Here is a 23,408-nt window from a genome sequence, read left to right as displayed (position 1 = left end):
ACCTGCCCTTAGGCAGCTCAGAATCATCTTTCCTCCAGCGGATAGTGGGAACGGGGTCTCCTTGAACCACGCAGTGGAACTCTACGCTCTCGTCTGCCAACACCACCACGCTGCTGGGCCGCTTTACAAAGGTTGGGCGCTCTGGAGGGCAACACGATAGCTTAGCTCATATAATTTACATCCTTTACTTGACAAATATATGTAATTTCTATATCTCATGTAATTGCTGCTGTTCCAAGTGTAATAATGGATGAAGTCTCTTTTTATTTGTATAGTTTCAAATCAACATGATTTTGAATCAAGGTACTTGGTTGACCAGTAAATATTGAAAAATTTTATGTAATATTTAGCTCCAAGTAATATCTCACTTTTTCCACATCCTTTTTTTTATTTTAAAAGCAGAATCAAATATTGATAAATAGGGAAAATCTGGCAAAATGTGCAAAATTAACTAAACATTTCAACTAGAATGGCACTCAGAAGAGCAGAATCAAAATCTTTGAATTCAATCAAGCTGCTGCAAATTTCACATAGACATCAGTTCTCTAAATACGCCTGACTTTTTTCATCCATGAGTCTTTCCCTAGGAAAAACGCTGTATTGTAATATTACAGAAAGTGAAAAAAAGTAATCCTACATCAGCTGCCTGATCCAGACCCACTGCAAAATATAATGGGTTCTCAACTGACCTATTCCCCACGTTTTAGCAGAAATTATTGTTGCCTGATCATGTTAAAAATCAAACAAATACACAAACCAACAAATGGGCAGGGCTGAAAACTCTTGGTGGAGGGAATTTTTACAGACTCTGAGAAACTGTGATATTCTAGTGATAATCCTCTGACAATCTCCAAAGTCATTTATTATGCACAACCTGTAGAACAATGTATTTTGACCTGTTTCTGCATTCAGCAGGATTATTCTCACAGCCTTGAACAGCTCTATGAGGCACTAGACCGTACACTCCCAACCTCAACCAAGGTCATCGAACTGTGTGATACAGATAAGAGCTCTATTCTGATGGGAAATGTTCAGAACATAAAAGAGAGAGGGGTGGAGAATGGAGGCTGGAAGCGAGCGTTTGTGGGTGGGAGTTGTCAGGGGGAGCGCATATTGTAATGTTCGAGAGGCTGTGGCACCGAATCCATCAGCGTTACAAGTTCAGCGTGTGGTGGTTTGGTAACCTCTCCATATCTGGCACATGGGACGCTAGTCCAGCATAATCAACGTTTGTCACTGGGGTGTAATAACCCATTAACTAAGACCTCACACAGCGCCTGGCGAATTAAACCAGTGAGAACTGAGAGGGGCCACTCAGACTAAGTGAAGTACTGTGTAATGCAAATCAACAAAGCTGCACATTTGTACCCAGCACAGTGAGCTCGGCGATCTCGCTCTCCCTCTCCCCCACCATGTTGGTTCCTACGCAGATGTATTTCCCTGCATCACTCTTCCTGGTGTTGGTGATCATCAGCTTGCCACTGCGGATCTGAAAGAAAGCACGAAAAACATATTTGCACAGCTGTGCTTGCACAAGACATTTTCACCCACATGTGTGGTGTCTGCCAGTTACTGAGCGAGTGTGGCACATTTGTGATGAGGGTAAATAATATGCATTCAATCTGTAAATTTTGGGGTAAAATTCGCTTCAACTTAATGCAGGATGCCACCCATGTATAATCACATCTTCCATCTAAAAATATAAAAAAATTAAAAAAATATTTATGCCCTCGATGACAAGTGGTGTAGTCTATATCCGCGTGCTTGTGCATGCCTCTCTTTATCTGAAGAATAGAATTTGCGTTGCCTTTCAAGCTGCATAGAAGGTCATCCATTATAAAATTACATAATTCATATCTAGTGCTACATTAGCACAGAACCCTGGGAACAAAGACAGCACGTCTTTGTAGATCCGCTCCTCAGATGTTCAGTCATCGTACTTTGCCTTTCTCAAACTTTTTAGCTCCTCGTACACACACACACACACACACACACACACACACATAGAAGAACACACACAACAAAGAGGTAAAAGATATACTGCAAGCTCTCCATGCTGCTTTCAGTCTTTTCATATTCTATCCAGCACACGCCCCCACACACTATTGTAGTTGTCTTCATGGTGCTTTTGGATGTGAGCTACTGTATTGATAGTGCGCAGACACCCAGTGTAAGAGGTGATGCCCTGGCAGCAGCGAGCGGGCATGAAAATAAAGCAGCAAAATGTAGCGATCTGAAGACCTCAAAACAAACACGAGGACATTCCTCGCACCCAAACATCTATAAAACCTTCTCCAGGGCATCAACTTCAATTAAACTTTCAGCCTCCTTATTATGATTTAAGGTAGCGGTGTGTGTCTCTAGTCAGCTAGCAGTGGCCCGGCTCTGTTATTTCTTTAAAATAGGTCAGGGGTCAGGCTGCCTGCAGCGCCGTGTCCATAAAGCATGCGGGGGATTCTGTGTCGTGCTAGACTGCACCTTGCTCAGTGGGCACTCTCCACTCGCCAGCTCGCAGATGGAATACATCATTAAATTGCTGCTGCAAGGATGAAACCCAACAACCTTTCATTTATTAGTCATCCTGCTCCAGGCTAACCTTCTACCACAAGCAGCTCACACACCGTCCCCCAGATAAATAACAACTAGCAGTGGCCTAACTACGGCTGATGTTCCAGAGCTGTTGCAAATGATGCGGTTTTTTAGGAGGAAGATTTAACCAACTGTGGTGCAGCTTGTGGTTGTGCAGCATGCACTTCTCATTCACAGTGCCACCCGCTAGTAATCACAAGGAAAGTGCGTGTGTTTCTATGTGAGGTTTGGTGAACTGGTATTGCTGATTCAGCAAGTCTTCAGTGGAACCAGTGGATTAGGTTTGGATTCACGTTAGAGCCAATGCAAAAATGTTTTTTTCGGGACAGTAACAGGGGTGTCGCTGATGAGCCATGGATGAGGCCTGACATTTATGTTGGAAACCCAGCCCATACCATTGCATTTTTTGATACAGTACTGGTAGAGACAGTAAACGTATCTTACAGCTATTTAAAGGAAGAAGAAGAAACATCCGCACACAGTCAATTTTGTTAACGTTGAATTGATGCCAGAATAACCTGAGAAAACCTACAAAGACATAGAGAACATGCAAACTCCTGAAATGGGATTCACACCAATAACCTTCATGCTGTAAGGCAACTGTGCAAACCACTGCCCCACCGTGTAGCCCACCTCCATCAATTTATCAGCTTATTTACACACACAAGAATAGACAATAGCACTAACAACGTAACACAGACATGCTCTTTACTTTTTCTACTTGATTGTCGGTGGATAGATGTGGTATTGGTTCATAATCTTTGCCATATTGTTTTTAATATCATAAAGTGACTTCTAATATTTCTACCAAAAGAATAGTATATTATATTCAGGTGAATGAGGTTATCCACCAAAAGAAATGGGTCTCAGATTCACTGAGCATCCAAGGACACTCAGCCTGCTGAGTATTTGTAATATTCATCCCCCAATGAACCAATATCAAATATTTGTGGCCGTGTAATCATGTCAGCAGTATTCCTCAAGGACTGCAAAGACCATCTAGCTCGTTGACTCATGTTATACTTACTCTTCTGCAATGTTTTTGCTGTTTTCTGTAAATACTGCTGCACCAGCAACTTTTAGCAGCTGATTAAAGAGCAGACTAAGAGCTTTTTTTTTATTTCCATTTACTGACCCATCGTCATTTTTAGCATCAATTCCATTGCTAAGAAATCCAAGTGTGGTTTGTCTCTCCTCCATCTCGGACACTGAAACCTCAACTTCCATCTCTGCTCTGTTTCAGTCTTTTCTTTCTCTTCTTGCTACTGCCTTATACTGTATGTGCCCTGAGGGCACACACAAGCTGCTGAGTGTGATTTAAATATATTTTGCTTCGTAAAAGTGCTAAACATTTTAATTCAAATCTGTAAATCCCACTTATGCATTTGAGAACCTTCTAAAAATTGTCCTGAGGTATTAACTCAAAACTTTATGTACATATCGGTATTAATAAACGATGGTCCAGACCACGAAGGAGATACTCAAGAATCACTTGCTGTGGACTCATTAGGTCTTTGCACAGTATTAGTGACGTCTTTGAGTGAACTCTCACGGCAAAGACATATTTCCATATAGAAAAGATGATTAGGGAGGACAAAGACAGGCACGCAGAAAGTACAAAGCAGAGAGCAGCCTTTGTGTTTCCCACAGAGGAGCCTCCCCACGGCTCTGATCCATGCCTCTCCTTGAATCACACATCGCTGCTCTGTCCATCACAGTCCCCCAGGGAGACTTTACCTGTCACTCCGCACTAAAGTGAGCTTTGAATCTTCTCCGTGTGTCCCCGCAGGAGCACGCAAAGACATTCACATAAATACACACACACACATAGAAAAAAAAGTAGCTCCAACCTGGTTATATGTTTGAGTTAAAGGAATGAGAAGCCTGTTCGTACTTACCACAGCCATCACACATAAAATCATGTTATAGCTTGTTCAGTTGACATGATTTTCACCACAACTTATTTAAAACAGCATCATATGCATAATTTATTTTAAAGCCTTGTCCACTCCAGTGTGGACACACATAAAGATGATGTTTATATTTAGTGTTCTTGTGGCCGTAAATTGATCCCGACTTAATATACTTCCTCTTCTACACTTTAAAATGACTGAAGGGAGAGGTAATTGGTTCTTCAGAGTTCCTAAAAGGGCAACTAAATACCAACGATGTAAACCAGGCAACTTCTGTTTATCTGAACACCTTGCATGATTTATATGTGGATGTATTAATCTAAGAAGCTAGTCAGTGTTTTGTCCAACATGATGGTAATACATATGTTTTGGCTGAAATAGGTAGGAAAAAGGTCAGAATAAGAAAAATCTGATTTATTATCAATGAATGAATGAATAGACAATTATTCAGCAAGAATATGTCACCTTGAGCTCTCGGAACATTATGCACCTATGTTCATAATTTCTTACATTTTAACTGAACAATTAACTAGAAAAAGCAATTAAAATACATGAAATTATTATGAAAATAGAATTTTAATTGGTTGCAGCCTTATAATAACTTAAAACTAAATTCTCTTACTGTGATGCGTTCGTCTCTGTCGTCTAAATTGGCTCCATCTTTTCTCCAGGAGATGGTGGGTTCAGGGTGCCCACGGGGCGGTTGGCACTCCAGCACTGCGGGCTCCCCCACCGCAACCATAACATCCACAGGGTTCTGTCTGAAGTCGTCACGTAAAACTGGAAAACACACAGAAGAGCAGAGCAGAGGGGAGTTTAATGATGTTTAACCATGATTTGACAATGGAAAAGCATAATATTTGCTCACATTGGTGCCTTTAAGGGTGTATTTATTGTGTCAACAAGAACAGAAGAGCCCATTCCTGTGACTGACTGATGTGGTATTCACAGCTTTCACACGTGGTTTTTAAAACTCTGAGCTGACAAGTTGTGACATTCATGCAGTTTTTTTAGGGATTTCTTTTCATTTATCATATTATCTTTTTTCTGTTGTCTATCATTTTGTAATTACTATCATGGCAATGTTGTCACTTCTCACCACTTTTGAAAGAACAACAAGGCAACACTCACTTTTATTAGTAGTCATCAAGCAATCTCGTAGCCCATTGGCTATTGCTTGACGATGAATTAGCCTCTGGGGGCAACAACCGATACTTTGGGGCTTCAGGTATAGACAGCGGATATACAGGCCAAGACTGTCCTCCATTCGGCCTACACTGTTTACAGTCAGACTAGTTTCTTTACCACAAAAGTCACACAATGCTTCGCCACAAAAAACATAAACAGTAATACCTTTTGTGGATGTTTTCTGCATAGTCACATTCAAACTCTGTTTATAGAGATTATTCATCAAGAAACAATGTTATTAAGACTTAAACCACCAGGATATTGTGGACTTGATGCTTGATATACAACCGTAGGATTTTGCCTCATGGACTGTATATAAAACAAAAGGACATCAAAAGGAAAGCCAATCATCTTGAAGGGTTGTTTTCTAACTTTGTCCAACACTCCTTTAAGAGCATTGCACAAAAACTACCCTAATTTTGATGAATTATTAATATTCAATATATCTGCATCTATCAGTCTACCTTCATACTTACTACCTTAATTTAATCATACAACTATAATACTGTGACTGACAAAATCTCACAGCATCTTACTTCCTTACTAAGACAAGTTCTATAGAGAATGGCTGCAGAGGAGGCTGCTTGTCCTACTGGTTGACAGCAAGGCCAAAAGATACACTGCGACAGAGCACTGCAGAAAGGTGAGGTCCAGATGGCTCCCCAAGCAGGTAGCATCAAGCTACCGCAGCAATTTGTCATCTTTCTATGAGTAGCCTGCGCACAGAAAAAAAAAAGAGTTTGCAGCCAGAAGCTGAACTGTGATTTCCAGTAGTCACTGGTAGTCCAGCCTCTACAATATAGACTGCAAATAAAGATCTTTACTGTACAGTCTCAACTTCTAAATGGCATGAGGAGGAGCAGGCTTAGAATAACAAGGGATTCTTAAATATTCAGTGTGTCAAAAAGATTTCTAATTAAATCAATAATTGAATTAATTAAAATTCAAAAGAAGGACGGACATAGATGACATTGTAAAGTAAGACAGGAAGGCATACATCATAAATGAAAACAACCCTTTCTTACATATAATTGAGCAGAATCCTTCTGCTGATGAGGTGAACATGTGCTAATGTGGACGCCCTGTGCATGAGTGACTGTTGTTAAGTGTTCCCAGTCTTACATTACAATGGGGGCTTACAAGCTGAGGGAGCTGAGGCAACACAGAGCTATGGCGAAACGGCAGAACTCAGTCGAGCTGAGCTGTGTTGGGGTGAAAAGACAGGAAACAATGAGGAAAAGCCATAATCGCTCCCAGATGCCAGCAACCCATTCACCTCTGGACGCGGATTTGTACATAACGCCGAGCCTGAGGATGCACGCAGAGAATGCGGAGCCCGAGATGCCTGATGAACGCAGTGCATGTGGGGGAAACAAATTGGGATGACCTTCTAATTGGAGGTATTTTGGCCCCCGCAACTCTTTGAGCTCCGCATCGCTTGCTCTGCCCCTCTGATCCTCCTGAGCAGGGTTGCGACTGGCTGACTGCAGTTGAGTGAGTGCTGATGGGAAACAGCTGTCTGACGCCCCCCCCCAAACCCCACCACCACCTCCCCGCCGCCGCCAACACCACCATGTCACATGATAAAAGGCATTCCTCGAGGGACACAAAAACATGGTTGGGGTTACATCAGACAGGAAGAAAGTGAGACCATCTCGACTGCCTGTACTGTGTGTGTGTGTGTGTGTGTGTGTGTGTGTGTGTGTGTGTGTGTTGATTGATTAGCTGATACTATCTTACAATACCAAGAGCATTCAGATTACACATCTGTTATTACTATCTTGTGAGGTCCAAATGTCTCTATTTGAAGGCCTGGACTATTTCCTCTTGCCTCTCTTTGTTAAAGATTTATCTTTGGTAATAGCCGTACTTAGTATAAGAATTAAAGCGAAAAAACACATAAGGGTTAAAAACCAGAGGAAGCATTACAAGGTTAGCGAAGAATTTTCTCATAAGCGTGCATGTTTATGTGTTTGAACGAGGCCAAGTCGGGCTGGTTTTTTCGCATGTTATACGAATGTGCTGGGTAAGCACACAAATAATCCAGAACATGTGTTTATAAAACTGACTGTTTATATTCTCAGATGGTAAAATGTATCTGCTTGTTACGTTATAATCGGAAATTATGCATGCCCGAGTAAAAACCATAGAAGCAAACACAAAAGAAAATAGAGTGCTTCTGAAAAACCTAAACTATGCGACGATAGTTTCATCCTTTCCAGTTCCTTCTGCTTTCTTGCATTAGCGGTCATCTCCTGCGCAATTCATATAATTTCTGCTTATCTGTAAACACATCCTGACAATCTACTTCCTAGGATTGATGAAGCTAACATCTGTGTCTGGCCCTAAATCCCTTACGTTAATGGCCTTTGTAAAAACCAGGCTCCATAGCGAGGGGGAATGAAAAAAAAAGGACGCATACATTTTTATGGTGATTAGGAACATGTGGACATCCTGATATGACTTCCCTGATTTTAGGTTTGAAGAATGATGCCGAGGACAATCACTCCAAGTCACATTCTGAATTTTTTTTCTTTTTTTCCTCAGAATGCTTTGATTGCAAGGTCATTAATATTTCTCCTGCATCTCCATGTCGACTTCAAAATCTTAAGCTAATTCTTTCAGAATTCCTCTCCTCCCTTTTTTCCTACAGTCTTGCATCTGTATTTTAATGCTTTGCACGCCATCATGTTCTTGTTTATTTCGGGAGTTTGTATGTGTGAATTTCCCAGGATTCCACTGAGTCGAAGCCATTCATAACAGCTAAAAACCACCTCTGTGGCTCCTGAAGCCAGCCCAGCTTGCCTGTTTAGCTGGAGCTTTGCACCTTTCGCTGTCTTACCCCCCCCATCCCCTCCCTCCAACTGATCCCTCCAGATGAGAATCTCAAAGCCCACTTCAAAGCATCAGCCCTTGGCCTCCCTAACCTGGATCTGACAGTGTCTGACTTGTTGTTAGTCTTGTGGAGCCTGAGCGCAGAGCTTGAAAGGCCTACTGTAGTCGAGCTCCACTAATCCTCTATGCAGAGTCCAACCGGACGAAAAAGGAAGACTATGTAACCCAACAGATAGTTGGAGTGGAGTGGAGCAGGCACGGTAGCCTTATCACACCACATCATCCTAAGCGGAGGCAGCTATTGTCACCACAATCTAAACCTACCCTCCCTTGTTGCTTTAATTTGTTTCCAAGGTTCTTTTACGTAGTGCCGCTGCAATTGTAGAGCTATTTTGGTGCAGAATCATTTGCAAGACTCAAAGTCAGCATAATACTGTAAGCCACTGATTTAATAGTTGTTAAATATCAGTTAGCTAAGATTTGCCAAAAGCAATTTGCCAAAAGCAGACTGTACTGTAATTGCTTCTGCTTCCAACTCACATCATATTGGGGTTATAATTCCAAACACCTGTTTAGAGTCCATTGATAGATTGTAAGAATAGAGTAGTCATTGGAAATTCCACATTATTGTTTGATTTGTTTTATATTTTTAAATATTTCAGAATTTATCAGAACCTTCACGACATATAAATAACTGTTGAGTCTATAAATGATATACCATTAATGGGATCACATAGTCAGCAGTGTTTGAGTTTGAAGAATATAATTAGCTGTCAAATGTGTGACAAATACCAATTAATTTTTTTAGGAAATTAAATAGAGGGACACAACCTCTTGTTTCATTGGACTCAGATAGTATTATAATTTATCAGAATTTTTATTATTTTGGTTTATCTTGATATTAACTGGAAATGAATAGTTTAGCATATTGGGATATATGCTTGCCACTAGTTTTAATTCTTTTTTCATGTCTGCACATATGAAGCTCCAGACGGCAGCTAGTTAGCTTAGCTCAGCTCACAGAAGCATTAAGATTGGAAAAGTAGAGTGTCCACAAATAATGAAAATCCATTTATTTAACCTCTAAAGTAAATGAATAACACACAATATTTAGTTTTTACCTGCAGAAGGTTATATAATCACCGCTGTATGTTTGTTGGATGGTAGGTCCGTATATCTGTTGGTTTCTAAGCAATATTATACAAAAAATAACTGAACATATTCCCACTAAACTTGAGGAAAGGATCCAGATCAAGACTCAAGGAATTTCTTTTTCATTTACTTAAACACAGTTTTCCCAAGGATTATTTATGTGTCTTGATGAAACAAATCAATCTGAATTTAAGGAACTGTGGGGCCTTGGCGGAGGTATGTGCTCCGCTGAGTACCATTCTAGTTTAATCTGTGCAAGGTTGTGGTTTTAAGGATGGATTACGTTCTGGACTATTCTTGACTTTGTGGAATCTCCTCTGGTTGCCCAGCAACCTCATGTAGCTGTCAATACTTCAGAGATAAAAAAAGTGCCAATCACATTTTATCAAGGAGGCTTGAAATGATAAGGGACTTTGTAAGTTGCTTTGCCTTTATAAACAAAATTAAAAAAAATGTTTACAGTGCCAATGTTTGGCATCTGTTTTTGTTTCAGCACGTTGTGACCAGACAATACATTTTCCTCTTTTGTTAGTAGAAAGCATATAAACCATATTAGTCTCAAAACCTCATTCATTAATTATAATATTTGAATGATTCAATCAGTCACTCATTCAAGAGTCATCTTGCTACTCACTGGCCTCCTCTAGATGGTTCAAAAGTTCTATTGATATTTTATGAAATGCTGACAAAAAAAGTAAAATAAAAAGGAAATGCTAAAAATGGAAGAGCGTCGTGCTCATAATCATACTGTAGGTATTTCACTAGACTGTGTCGGTGATATGTAAACACTAAAATGAAATCGAGAGGCAGAAGCAGGAATTATGGCTCCTTCTCTGTGCCGACATACTTTGGACCAAGACCGCACTAAAACAAATTATTCCAAGGGTAAGTCGTAAAAGTAAGTACTGGCATCTATTACGCTGTGCAGAATTCTTGATGTTTCCCAGTGCTTAAAAACATGAATTTCAGCTCAAATACAAGCCAGACCTTTTTTGACTGAAATATCCCAGAGCACTCACCTGAAAATACATGAATGTAATAAATGCCCAAAGCTGACCGTGAAAATGCAGCTATATCATACATCCCCAGCAGATATGAAATCCTTGACTTTCTCACAATCTATTTTCCTGACCTTTCCGTTACCCCCTACCTCTCTGCATCTACCCATCTCCCTCCCTCTCCCTCACTCCTCCCCCTCCTCTTCTCCTCCTTGTGCTCTTCTCTTACAGAGCTGTAGTCTGGAGAGACAGAAAGCTGCAGGATTAACAGCTGCTCCACAGAAAAACCAATATGTGCAGCTCGTGTGTAGTAGTTGGTCAGATAGATCGAAGAAAGACACACAGACACACACAAAAATACCCCTAAACACGAGGTCCACTGGGTTCTGTGCCTCTTTACAAGCACATACCAAAACCAATAACATAATATGAACTGCAACCAAGCAAATCCAATAAAAAATGCAGGTCCCACACATACAAATTAGGATACATGCATTATGGTATCATAACTATGCCACATGAGATTTGCAGAAAATGCACTAGCACCAACAAGACAACACACACGCACGGTGCTTATACAGGAAACAAAAATACCCTGTTTGTCTTCCCCAAGTTCCCCTATTTGACTTTCATTTTCTGCAAAGAAATCCTTACTCAAAAAGTCTCAGGGTAAACAGATTTTTTTTGCATGCAGGACCATACAGATCTCATATGTTTGTCGAGCCAGTTAACTCAGCATGGGAGCTCACTTAATGGGGTGAAGCTCTCGGTTACATTATTTGTGAGGCTTAATTTTACTTTTAAACATGTTTGCTCTCTTTTCTCAGAATCAACAAGACCTTCCCCTGCAGCTTTCTCTGTCTGGTCATGGCTCCAGCGTCATACACATCATGGAAGACATGCTAACAATGTTAGCCCTATGTTGACCTGCTGGACTTGTATCGGATTTAGTTTATTAATATCATATCTTTTATTCTAAGCCTACCAGAGGTAACTCAACCACACATGCTTACAGAGTAAATACTGTAGTGTGTGATAATCAGCATGTATCACATATAAATGACATACCAGGGGCTATATTTGTACAGTGTAAAGACCCATTCATAAAAGAAAAATGTGAGTGTGCAGGCAAATCATCCCCTCTCTTCTTCCTGATCTCATATTTTAACTAAAATGGCACTCAGTAGAGCACATACCAAGGCCCAACAGTCTCCTTAAATTCAATCAACTTGCACCAAATTGACCACACTCCATTTAAATCTTATCATCGTATAATGCCTGTTTTTTTTCTCAAAGACCCATAAATCATTCCCTGGGAAGTCAGTGAAAATGTCATAAAACGCCATATCTCACAGACAGCGGTGAAAACAGCTCTGTGACACAAAATGTTAGTTTATCCTAGTGGGGAGCCCTTTACGCTTTCATTAAATGTTATATGGTTACATGGTTGATGCACGTATTGTAAGTCGCTTTGGATAAAAGCTTCAGCTAAATGAAATGTAATGTAATGTTATATTTAGTCTCTTCAATAAACTGACATTTAATACTATCCTAATACAATGGAAGCAGAGCTAGGTGCATTGAAGGTCACTTGGCTTACTTGTTGGTTACAGCAGGATTGCCTAAAGAAGTGTGTTTGTATAGAAAGTGGCAGGCGAATAAACCAATCACATTTTGATTAATAGTGGGTGGAAACAAAGTCATCGATCTGCGTCCACCCAAAGGCCAGAGCTATCTCCCATAGTTTACCTTTTTTTCCGTACAGGGCTATAAGCTAACAACAGCAACAAATCAACAATGTTAGTCTGTCCGACAGCAGAACTAGCATTGTTATAGAATGATGGCTTTACAGGTTTGTGAATAGTCACACATTGACAACAGTTTTGACAGTGCTGTAGCAGTGGGGGCCCCTTTAAGGCTTGGTTTCAAACCTACTGTCATGTTTCTTTCAATCTTTTTTGTTCTATGAGAAACACATAGACATCAGAAATGATGTGCAGTAAACATACACAACCTTTTATAAAGGTGCTGCGTTCTGACAGGGGCTTTATTTCTACCATGATGGTGTGTGAATGTGTGCGTGCAAGTATGGAGGCACCGGTTCATCAGCTCTTGGATGTTCTGACACTCTAATCCTGTTGATGTACGTGCTGAACATATCACTCGTGAGGGGCAAACATTAAAACCAGCTAAAAGGATTGTGTAACCTCCGTTTTAATCTCCTCCACTCATCCTATCCCTCCGTTAGACGGAAGACAGGAGGATGAGAAAGAGGAAAAGCATAGCTGAGAATAAGGAGAGGGCAGATAGGAAAAGACAGACGGACATGAAGCAGATTAGGAGAATTAGCGACGCGGCAGAGGAGCTGGGTGAAATAGAGGCTGAACAGCTCTGATAGGGTTAGAAAAATTGTCAGTCTCACTAAAGTGCAAACGGTTGACTTTGGTTCCTGTTGTTGGTTGCTAAGGTGTTGATTGTTCTCCAATTATCTTGATGATGATAAGTCAAAACAAAGCAGACAATTGTATTTTTAACAGCGGAATTTATTTGCTCCACAGTCTAAGCAGCAACAACATAAATTTATATAATAAAAAATAAAAGGGCACTGGATCAGCTCTGAGGACCGAGGCACTAACTTGATTTAACGCTGGTGGTGCAGGTTCAGAGATCAAGCATGTGTAATACCTTCTCTATCCTGCAACATGCGAGAGCAGTGTAAAACAAAACCTCTGTCAAATGTAAAATGGAATCAAATGAGAAACACTGTATAAACTTTACTTGCAACCTTTGTTTTATGATTTAAGAACCAGAGCTGTAGACGTTTTTATGAACTGCAGAGGACTTTATCAATTCAAGACATTTGTGAGAGGTAGAGGAAATATAGGCTGTCCAAGTTGTTATAAGCATACACACATACACATACACACACACACAGACACACACAATTTTTTATTGGATACATAGTGTTTCTATTGAAAACATTCCCACATTTGCTTATGTTCTCTGGGGCAGGCAACATAAGGCAAGACCGCTCTGCCCTTGAAGCTTTGTCATTAAGACCAAATAAAGCAAGACATCACTCACAAACTGTTATTTCTAAGCCAGACAAATAGCGAAAGCCCACATTGGTGTGATGCTGTTGGAAGTGTGGTGTATGATGTTCAATTAACCGTGTTGTTGCCTGGCAACTTCTGTACAGCATAGTCACAACACTGATCAGCTTATCTATGGAGGTCTGATTAGATGGCTATTATGACTTGAAAAGAGACTTGCACATAGTTAAATGTTCAGGACAAAGTACAAAGAAAATAAGATCCATTTCTTGATGCTGATTTGAATTTCTAGAAAATGGAAAATACAAATCATAAACTCAAAAACCTTAAAAACCAAACATAATTGGCTATGGGACACAGCATAGTGCTCCATCAACCCCGACGGGGCCTTTGTCAGGTGATTCACATTCTATTACCAAACAGATTTAGCTCATTAAGACAGTAACTATTATCACTGTAAAACTGTATTTATTTATTAAAGTTTTATAGTGACAATATCCACATTTGAATAGGAATGGTATCACTTTAATATTTTATTTAATATGAATATTATCACTCTAATATTTTATTTAATATTCATATTTAGTTTAATTTGAATCAGACCTATAAGTTTATGTGCATAAACAATAATATACAGTATATATTACACGCTACCATAACCATAATCGTTATTTTCTGACCCTTAAGTGCAGGCACAACCTCACTGGTAAGTAAAGTGTGTTGGGTTTTCTGCAAATCCTGTATTTAAAGGACCCAGTTGTTGCTATTACAAGGTTATAAACTGGTTACCGTAACTCAACTTTACTTGTTAACCTCACATACATGCAACAATGGCAGGCTACTTGATACATTTAATTTGAGGATCTTGCAATACCAAAACAAAAAAAGTTCTAGATATTATTTGTGTTATATTATTTGGCCCAAATAACAACTGAGAAGACCGTTCTACTAATACGTTTCACTAAAGCTCTAATATTTGTAGTAAAGCTTCTGTTAAGCAAACAGAAATGAATAGCGAATAAAACGGACTAGAAGCTTGGTCCATTTGTAAATGCATTCGAGGAAGTGTCTCCTCCCTCAGGGCACAATATGGAAAGAAGCTTTTCTGAAATGTGTTGGCAAAATAAAGTTTACAGAGGGGAACAAGCTGCTGTTCTTTTGTGTTTTCTACACAGTCTTATGTTTGTGAGGACTGGTCACTTGCAATGCTATGATGATGCAAACCTTGTGTGACTGAATCTTTTTGAAGTCCAAATAGAATGTTTATATGTGTGGGTGGTGTCTTCTCTTGCCACCAGTTATGTTGTGAGTACTCTGCACTTCAGAGACTATTTAACCCTTTGTTTACCTGAAGGGGTTTTATGAGTTCACAACAGTGTTAACTGTAAGCTGTAACTCTTTTAATTTAAAGGTCCTTTATGCAAATCAGCTTTCTCTGCAGCAGAGTGGACATGTTTCTCATGGGATTGGTGATAGTCAGAGCTTCAGCCATTGTTGTGTTTACAAGAGGAATATGGGCAGACTGGACGCTGCAGTGACTGTAAGGTGACGGGCCAGCTGTCATGCTATTTAGCAAGCTCCCTTAAGTAGTAGAGAAATGGTGATAGAAATACAGACAAAATTAGTTAACGAAAGAATTGAAAAGTTTCCTAAAGCTGTCCATGTTAGCATTGGCTCTTTAACAACAGCAAAAAAACAACATTAAGCCTCTTAAAGCTCAGACTTTATAAAGACGGACAGTGATATAATTACAATCTCCTGTCACACAGAAGCTACCCTTTAATTATTCCAAACACAATTCTTTTGGCTGTGAATCATATCAGGAGGCGGAGGAGTTAAAAACGATGATGCTGGGTGGATGACACTAATTAGCATCAGGTAAGCTGACACAGAGAGGTGCATGACAATGTGATGACAGCAGCTGGGTGACATCGTGCTAGAGAACAGGCAATACACTGACCCACATACTGTGATCTGTACTAACAACACCTCCCCACTGGGACCTGACCTCCTGCAAGGAGATGGCCAATCCGGTCTGGTCCCATGGTACACAATCCCTGCTTTATTACACTCAGGGCCTGTTTCGGGTGTGCAGCAATTTACTGACTCAGTGGAGACAATCGAGATATAAACTGGTTTGTTACTCAAATCAGATAAAACCTCCGAAAAAAAACAAGCTGTTTGCACTGATAATTGCGACAGCCATAGCCGACACCTGAATCCTTTAGGTAGCAGGAAGTGAAGAGAGATTGAGAAACAGTACAAAACCAAATCAAACCCTCTTCTTCTAAATAATGGAGAGTGCTGGAGGCAGTAGAAATGTGGGCCTTTCTCTCCAGGGCAAGAGTTCCTCGCATGAAAGCAGAGACAAGCCACACACACACACACACACACACACACCACCCTTTAACCCTCTCATTAGTGTAATCCTGTAAATTGTCATGAATAAATCCACTTAGAAGCCAGCGAATGAAAGAGTTTCACTTTGAGATGGTTGCATTACCATTTCAATAAGCGTGCCACACTGCAAAACGTTGGCTGTGTTTGACAGAGTAATTGGGAACATTAACGAGTAGATAAAATATGGTTAGCAGAGGGAAGCCGGTATATGAGTGTGTTTGAGTGTATGTGTGAGAGAGTGTCAATTATCTTGATTTTTTTTCTTGCACAGACAAAAACACATGTCTAGATTTTTTCCACTAATAAGGCCAGTGAATCCCGCTGAAGGAGAGAGATTAGTAAGAAAGACTTTGCTGGCTTTGTGTTTCAAAACAAAAGAGCCGGAGAGCAGACAGCAGTCAGACCTTGAGACAAAACTATTCCAGTACGCTTTCCACTATGCTCGTCCATAGAAACCTTTGTTTGAGCTGTATGACCATAGCAACCGTGTTTGGAAAAATCTCCCTAGGCTGGGACTGAATTGTAAATAAGCACCTTCTCTAAACTGTACACAAAAAGCAAAGAGGGTCCAACTTAAGGGTACGTGCAATTACACATTGCAGACAGGGCATGTGCTGCTTAGTGGGCGTCTCTTTGTTTAAATGAGCCTCTACCTTAATTCCTACCTGGCCTTCTGTTTGTGTAAAAAGACAAAGCAGAGAGACACAGAAATAATGATAATAAAAAAAAAAGGAAAACCCAAGAGAGACGCTCCACAGGATGAGTGCTCCCAGGTCAAACAGAGAGGCGATGGAGTGGAGGAGGAGGATGAAGAAGAGTTGGCGGCGGGGAGGGCGATGTACTGCAACAAAGTGAGAAAGACAAAGAAATCCAAGCACGGGTAGGGGTAGAGATACAGACACAAAGAAACAAAGAGCTACAGCAGATGCAACAATGAACGAGACGACTCAACAGTCACTGCAATGTAGTGTTGTGGGGTTTTTTGCTTTATGGCGAGGCATCTGCCAAAATAGGCAAAGTTACACACACATGTGCACAGAACTCACATAACACACCCACACACTCACAGTTACCGCTATGTTCCGCATCCTAATGTACCCTGAGGTGCCCTAGTCCTTCCCGTGTCATCAATCTGAGAGACAACTCAGGGCCCAGGAGAGAAGGAGGCTATGAGCAGGTATGTTAACACTCCAGTATGACTGACAAAAAAAAGGGGGACGACATAAATCAGACAAAGATACCACACAGAATCATGGTCTTTTTTCACATGAACATTTGAGACGAAGGCATTGTATTCCAGAGAACTGCATAATATTCTGACTGACAGCCATGCATCCGACACTGAGACTGCAACACAGAAATTTGTTTTATTCAACGGGGGGGAAATTACGTTATCGTGGCAGGGAAAGATGCTGACAGTGCAGGTACAGATGGCGGAATCACATGAGGCACATATAGAGGCTGTGTTTGATGCTGTATATTGTACATTATGTCCTACAACTGATGGTTATATGGGGAGATGAAGCATGAAGGTAAAATACATTGAATTATGGCTGATTTTAAACTATTTAGTGCAGCCTATCAGGTGTTTGATGATGGTAATGATGTGTACAGGCAGGTGCAGCAGCACATTATGGCTACTTGGTGCAGGTGAACAAAATGGCCAGGTTTCAATCTGCTTCATGTATTATTCTCTAAGTGAACACCAAAAAAGAGAATATTAGTTTTGTGCAAACATTCAGTATATAAACCCTCGTATCATCATTAACTTCAAGGGTTTTTAGGAATAAATCCATAACAGATAAATGAATCCACAAGTGCAACATATTGTTACGGCTGTATCTGTTTCCTGCACTGTGTCCCTGGTTTTCTCTTGTCTCTCCTCTAGCTCCAGCCTGATTAAACCAATCGGTCATCAATGAGGTGCACCTGGCCAGTGGACTGAGGTTCTTTAAAAACTCCTGTGACAGGATCAGAAGGGAGGCTTCCTGTGTGGGGACTGCTGGGCCACAGCATGGGAGTTTAACATTGTGTGTGTATTGTGTTGTTTGATGATAGTTAATCCCATGGTTCGGCTGTTTTAAAGGCTTTCTGATCTTTGTCTCAGTGGTGGTCAGTGATTTTACATGTTGATCGCCTCATAGGGCCACATAATCGTGGGGTATAACAATATGCACTATTTGGAGTTACAAAACAGCCTGGAAACAGTAGTTCTTGGCACTTCTAATCCCTTCAAGTCATGGAGAGGCTAAAAGACGGGTGATTTAGAGTGGGAACGGGAAGAGAAATGGCGTAGAGCGACAAGCTTGTTTGGTTTGGACTGAGCTGCACCGGGGAGGAGTGAACAGGGAGAGAAATGAACGAGGGGTGAAAGATGAAACTTTAATGATCCCTCTGGGGAAATTGGGTCATCGCAGCAGAGGGAATGGTGTAGATAAGAGCAGAGTAAATGCCTGCTGGTTTAGTTAATACACTTAATTATGACAAGATAAACACTTTAAGGATTTCTAAATATAGTGCAAGCATTATTCAATAATGTAAATATCAACTGTATAAGAGAAAATATTAAATGGATGAAGATAGGAGGTAAGAAATACATGTGCAACTATTCATTCTGAGATGTTTAAATTATCAAAAATTGCAAATGGAGCAAACATTGCAGAAGACGAAGGGAGTGAAGACAGATTGAGCAGAGGAGAAGGAGGAGGAGGGGGACCAGGAGGATTTTGCTGAAGCAGTCCCCAGCCCCTTTAATTGGTAGGAAACAAGAGGTCTCTGAATAAACAGCCACCACAAGAGAGAGCTTGGCTCATTTTTCCTCTAGTTGCACTATCCCTCTTTTTCTTCCAAGTAGTTTAACTGAAGCTAACTTCCCCTCAAAGATCTTCCTCCTCCTCCTCCTCCTCTCTGCACTTCCCCTTCACTCGTCACCAGCCCCAGCTGTCTATGCTCCATCCTCTCCTGTGTATCTGTCTGTTGCTGGGACGACAACCTAAACACCATCTCAAGATTTCCAAATATAACAACAAACTGCTCTCACAGGCAAGCTGTGATCCCCCTAACTCTGCACCTACCACTCTCCATCTCTGTCTTTTTTTTCTCCCTCCCTCTCACCGCTGGCCTGCAGTCTTACCCTTATGTCTGCTTTTTGGTCTTCTACCTAATTATCTCACGGAGGACGAGGTAGCCCCCTATACCATCCCCCACACCTCCGCAGCCGCTCTACTGAGGAACCCTGATGAATAATTTCACGTTTCTCCAGCCTTCTCTTTCTCTCGTCCTCAAATTGATTATTGTACAGAAGCACAGCTAAAAGAGCAGCCCACTGGGTAATTTGTCTTTCTGACGAGGAGAGTCCATGGATATGTATGGGGGGGAGGGAATTGCAGAGGGCCAAAAATTGATATGCAAAGGAAGAGAGAAAAACATGATTATATGAAAAAAAAAATTGATACTGGATGGATCGCCCCGTCTTGTCTCTGATACCTCATTCCGTTTGATGTTGTGGTCAGGGGCACAATTGGGAAAGAGTGAGCATTTGCATGTAAAAACGTTGCTGGAAAAGTGAGCAAAGTGGTCGACGCACATCCCTGAGATGCATCAGTAATAACACAAAGCCCATTGAAAAATAAACCTAATTAAACAGTGGCTCTGTCATCCTCTTCCTCCATCCCCTCCTGTGTCATTCTCTAAATCCCTATCACAAACACTGCTGCAGCCCTGTGGCTACAAAACATTCATCTGTCAATGTTTGATTCCGTGCAAATACGACTGAGTGATGTGTTGTCTGACGACGCCAGCCTCCAGGCATTTTCAATCCCTTTGACAATGACGCTCCCTTCGGTTGCCGTGCAAGGCTCCGGTGATGACAGAGATGGAGGGTATCATTTGGGCACCACAGGAAAGATCACTAAGTGTGTGCACAGACACCCATGCCTTATCATCAGCATGAGGTGTTCCATGAGTAAGAAATGCTGAAACGCATACACCTGTCCTGGCTCGGTCCGTCTGCAACATTAGATGACTCACCTGACTGGATTGGAGCAAATTAGCAAACCGAGGTGAAGCCAGTAGTGTGCATCACTGACAATGTTGGTTTAAGGCGTGTGCACACTTGTATATGTCTATGCTGTTTTCAGACATGTGCTTTTCACTTTTGAAAATCGCATGAGGACAATGTTATGAGATATTTTGATTATTTTCGTTTTTACCTCCACCAAGAACGTTATGTTTCATCTCCGTTTGTTTATTTGTTAGCCAGCAAAAACTACTCACTAGATTACTACGAACTCTAAGGTACAGTGTGTATAATTTTGCGATATCTAGTATTGAAATTGCATGTTGCAGCTGAACACTCCTCACCTCACCCTCTCCTTCCAAACATGAAAAAGAACCTGTACAAAGAGCCTCATAACAACTCAAAAGGTGTGTAGTTTGTCCAGTCTGGACGACAGTAAAAAAACATGGCGATCTCCTTTGAGAGGGTCCCCTCGATGTAAATATAAAGTAAAGTATATTAAATTTAAATGTGCCTTCACAAGGATGCTGTTGGTTATTAGCGGAGATATGCCCAAGACTGTGTGCCACTCTAGTTTTTAGTTTTGCGTCTGTCTTAGAAACGTCACCGGCACGCCAATTTACTCGCCGTGAATTTCCTGCTGTATTGTCACATGGGCTCACTCAGACATTTTCTAGACATGTTACTAGAGTGCTGGCAGGGAAAAGTTCCAAGACAACTGACTTGGACATTTGTGTTCTCACATACAGAAGGAAAATGTCCAGTCTGAAAGCAGCAGACACTGAACACACAGCTGTACTGTGCGGTTCTCATATGTTCACCATGCTGCTTTGGTTCTCCACCACTCCTAAGTAAGCAGAATCATCCCCCCACCAACTCTACTCCTCATCCCTCTGTCTTCTCCTGCATGTATGGTGCTGCACACCCTCATCACTTTTCATTCTCCCTTGTGTTTTCCCGTCTCCAGCTTCAATCTGTGCTTACTCTTATCTCCTTTGTTTCCTCCAAGATTCAGTATCTCACCATCTCACGAGGCTTTGCTCCTCCCCATCTCTCCTGCCTCAAAAATGCTGAAAAGTCTTGCAGCGACGGAATAGCTCTGCCTCACTGACTTTTAAGGCCCACGCTTCCCTCTTTTTTTTTTTTTTTTTTTCTCTCCCAGTCCTGTTGAGCACACTCCACCTCCACCCCCATCCCTCAAACCCAGCTAATGGATCCCATGTCAGCAGAATACCAGAGTAAACCACACAACTGCACTGTGGCTTCGTGTCTGTCTCTGCCTCGACGTCTTTCTCTTCTATTTATGAAAAGAATTAGAGAGAAAAATGAAAAGAAAAACTGCTGGCTAAACAATTTAGAAAAATGACTCAAAAGAGATTCTGCTTACTTTGTACCTCACATTTTTTAAATTCTGTACATGAGACTATACAGGTGCACATTCTGTCATATAGTGCAATATTTTGTACATTTTATTAGGTTTCATATTGCTGAAGATTGAGTTTTCTTTGTCTGTGCAGCCATGGAAGCTATCACTATACATGATAATTAGCCACGTCCTCCATGTTCCAAAGAAACCAGTGTTGCTTCTGGTAAACGCAGCACTTACTGTGCATGAGGAGATTTTTTCCCCCCATTTATTTTTGTGCCACAACTTGTATCCCAGAGGAAATTATAGGGGAAATGTGCTTAATAAACAGTCCTGTCTCTTAGAGATTACATTTATATGCTGCTAATTTGCAGCAACAAATATGCTTGGATTGAAATGTATTGCTGGACCATATTATCATAACATGGTTAAACATTATTAATAAGCATCTGGCAAGTCCCTCACTGTGATTAGTGAATGTATTTGGAAAATGTTCACTGATATCATCTATCTATTAATTCCCTACAATATTTGTTCTTATAATACAATATGCTTGAGCCTTATGGTTACTGTAAGTTTAGATAACTCCAAGAACTTGGTTAGGGGAAGTTAGGGAAAGATAACAGCCTGGGTAACATTTTGGAATATTCAACAAAAACCTGGAGCACATGTTTACTTTAGCATTAAACTGAAACCACAGTTCTTTTGCTAACCTAAACCAAAGTGTTTTTGTTGCCTAAACCTCACCACAAGTGGGACTCAAACCCACGTCTCTGGTTTTGCACTTTCTTTTTTTATTTAATTATATATTTATTAAGTATTTTGGGGGACATTATATGAATTTGACTGAAAGGGAACGTGGGGTAAGAGAGTACTAACGATATCAGGTTGTCTTGGAGTTGCATATACTTGTAATGCGTCAGTGACACATATCTTGATATGATTATTCCTATAGTATGACCTTATTAAAATTAAGATAATCAGAAAATGCACTTTACATGTCTTATTCAGACTATTGTCGCAATCTGGTCAATACTGGAATACTGGTTCCCATGTAAACATGTCCATAGTCACTATATATTAGTGTAGTATACTATAGTTTTTTTGTCCCTGATATCACATTGGGCTTGTTATTTTTCAATAATAAAACACGCTTAGATGAGTGGATTGTCTTCTTAATTAATTTTTTCAATTTAATTGATTTAATAAATTATGAGCTTTCTTTTGTAACTCGTTTATTAGAAAGAAGAAAAACATACTGTTGAGTAGTGTGCACTTATAAAAGACCACAAATGATTCAATTAAAATAAGACCCTGATTATTTGTTTAAAAACCAATTTGATCCTACTGTCTGATTTTTCTCTTTCAGGATGCAGTCGTCCTCATAGCCTTCATGTAGCTTTTCATTAAAGCAAGACCCTGTCATCATGTGATAAGTTTTTTTAATCCAAAAATGTGTGAGCAGGAAATCAAACAGAGGTAAAGCTCTTTGCCTTGTTCTCTCCTTTGGTGGAGGATTGAGCCAGTTGCTGTGTGTGCAGGGGGCTGGAGCAGGCTCACAAAGACGAGTGTGACAGAGGAGCCGATAAGAGACTGACGGGGACAAACTGTCACCTCTCTGCTGGACCTCGACACTCCACAGGTATATGTTGCATTCCATGCAAAACTGGGCAGTGACAAATGGACCCAATTTCCATTTGCTTATCTGTTGTGTGGAACACAGAACACATGCTGCCCCCCCTATAAATCTTTATCCTTTTAACACAACACCAGTACACCAACACATTAGCGCCACCCACTAGCCATAGACCATTCAAGCATACTGTCACACACAATGGGTAAAAAACCTTTACACATTTGCTGTGAAATTACTGGCAAACGCACATCAAGGAGACA

At 40.7% G+C, this 23,408-nt stretch overlaps 1 protein-coding gene across 3 annotated transcripts in view; it reads right to left on the bottom strand.

Moving 5' to 3' along the window:
- The window catches only part of LOC109628804 (roundabout homolog 1-like), a 91,029-nt gene that overhangs the window by 18,864 nt on the left and 48,757 nt on the right, over positions 1-23,408 (bottom strand). For 2 of the 3 annotated variants that reach the window (XM_069510009.1, XM_069510010.1), the window contains 3 exons: positions 5,125-5,282; positions 1,369-1,489; positions 3-141 (listed from right to left, as the gene is read on the bottom strand). In XM_069510009.1, coding sequence (XP_069366110.1) covers positions 3-141; positions 1,369-1,489; positions 5,125-5,282 — 418 coding nt within the window. Of the gene's footprint in view, positions 1-2; positions 142-1,368; positions 1,490-5,124; positions 5,283-23,408 lie in introns of those variants that run through there. The other variant, XM_069510011.1, reaches the window with a different exon arrangement.

The sequence above is a fragment of the Paralichthys olivaceus genome, chromosome 15 (genome assembly GCF_024713975.1).
Source record: "Paralichthys olivaceus isolate ysfri-2021 chromosome 15, ASM2471397v2, whole genome shotgun sequence".
NCBI lineage: Eukaryota > Metazoa > Chordata > Actinopteri > Pleuronectiformes > Paralichthyidae > Paralichthys > Paralichthys olivaceus.
The sequence above is the reverse complement of the archived record's forward strand: the minus strand, read 5'-3'. Positions and strand labels throughout refer to the sequence as shown.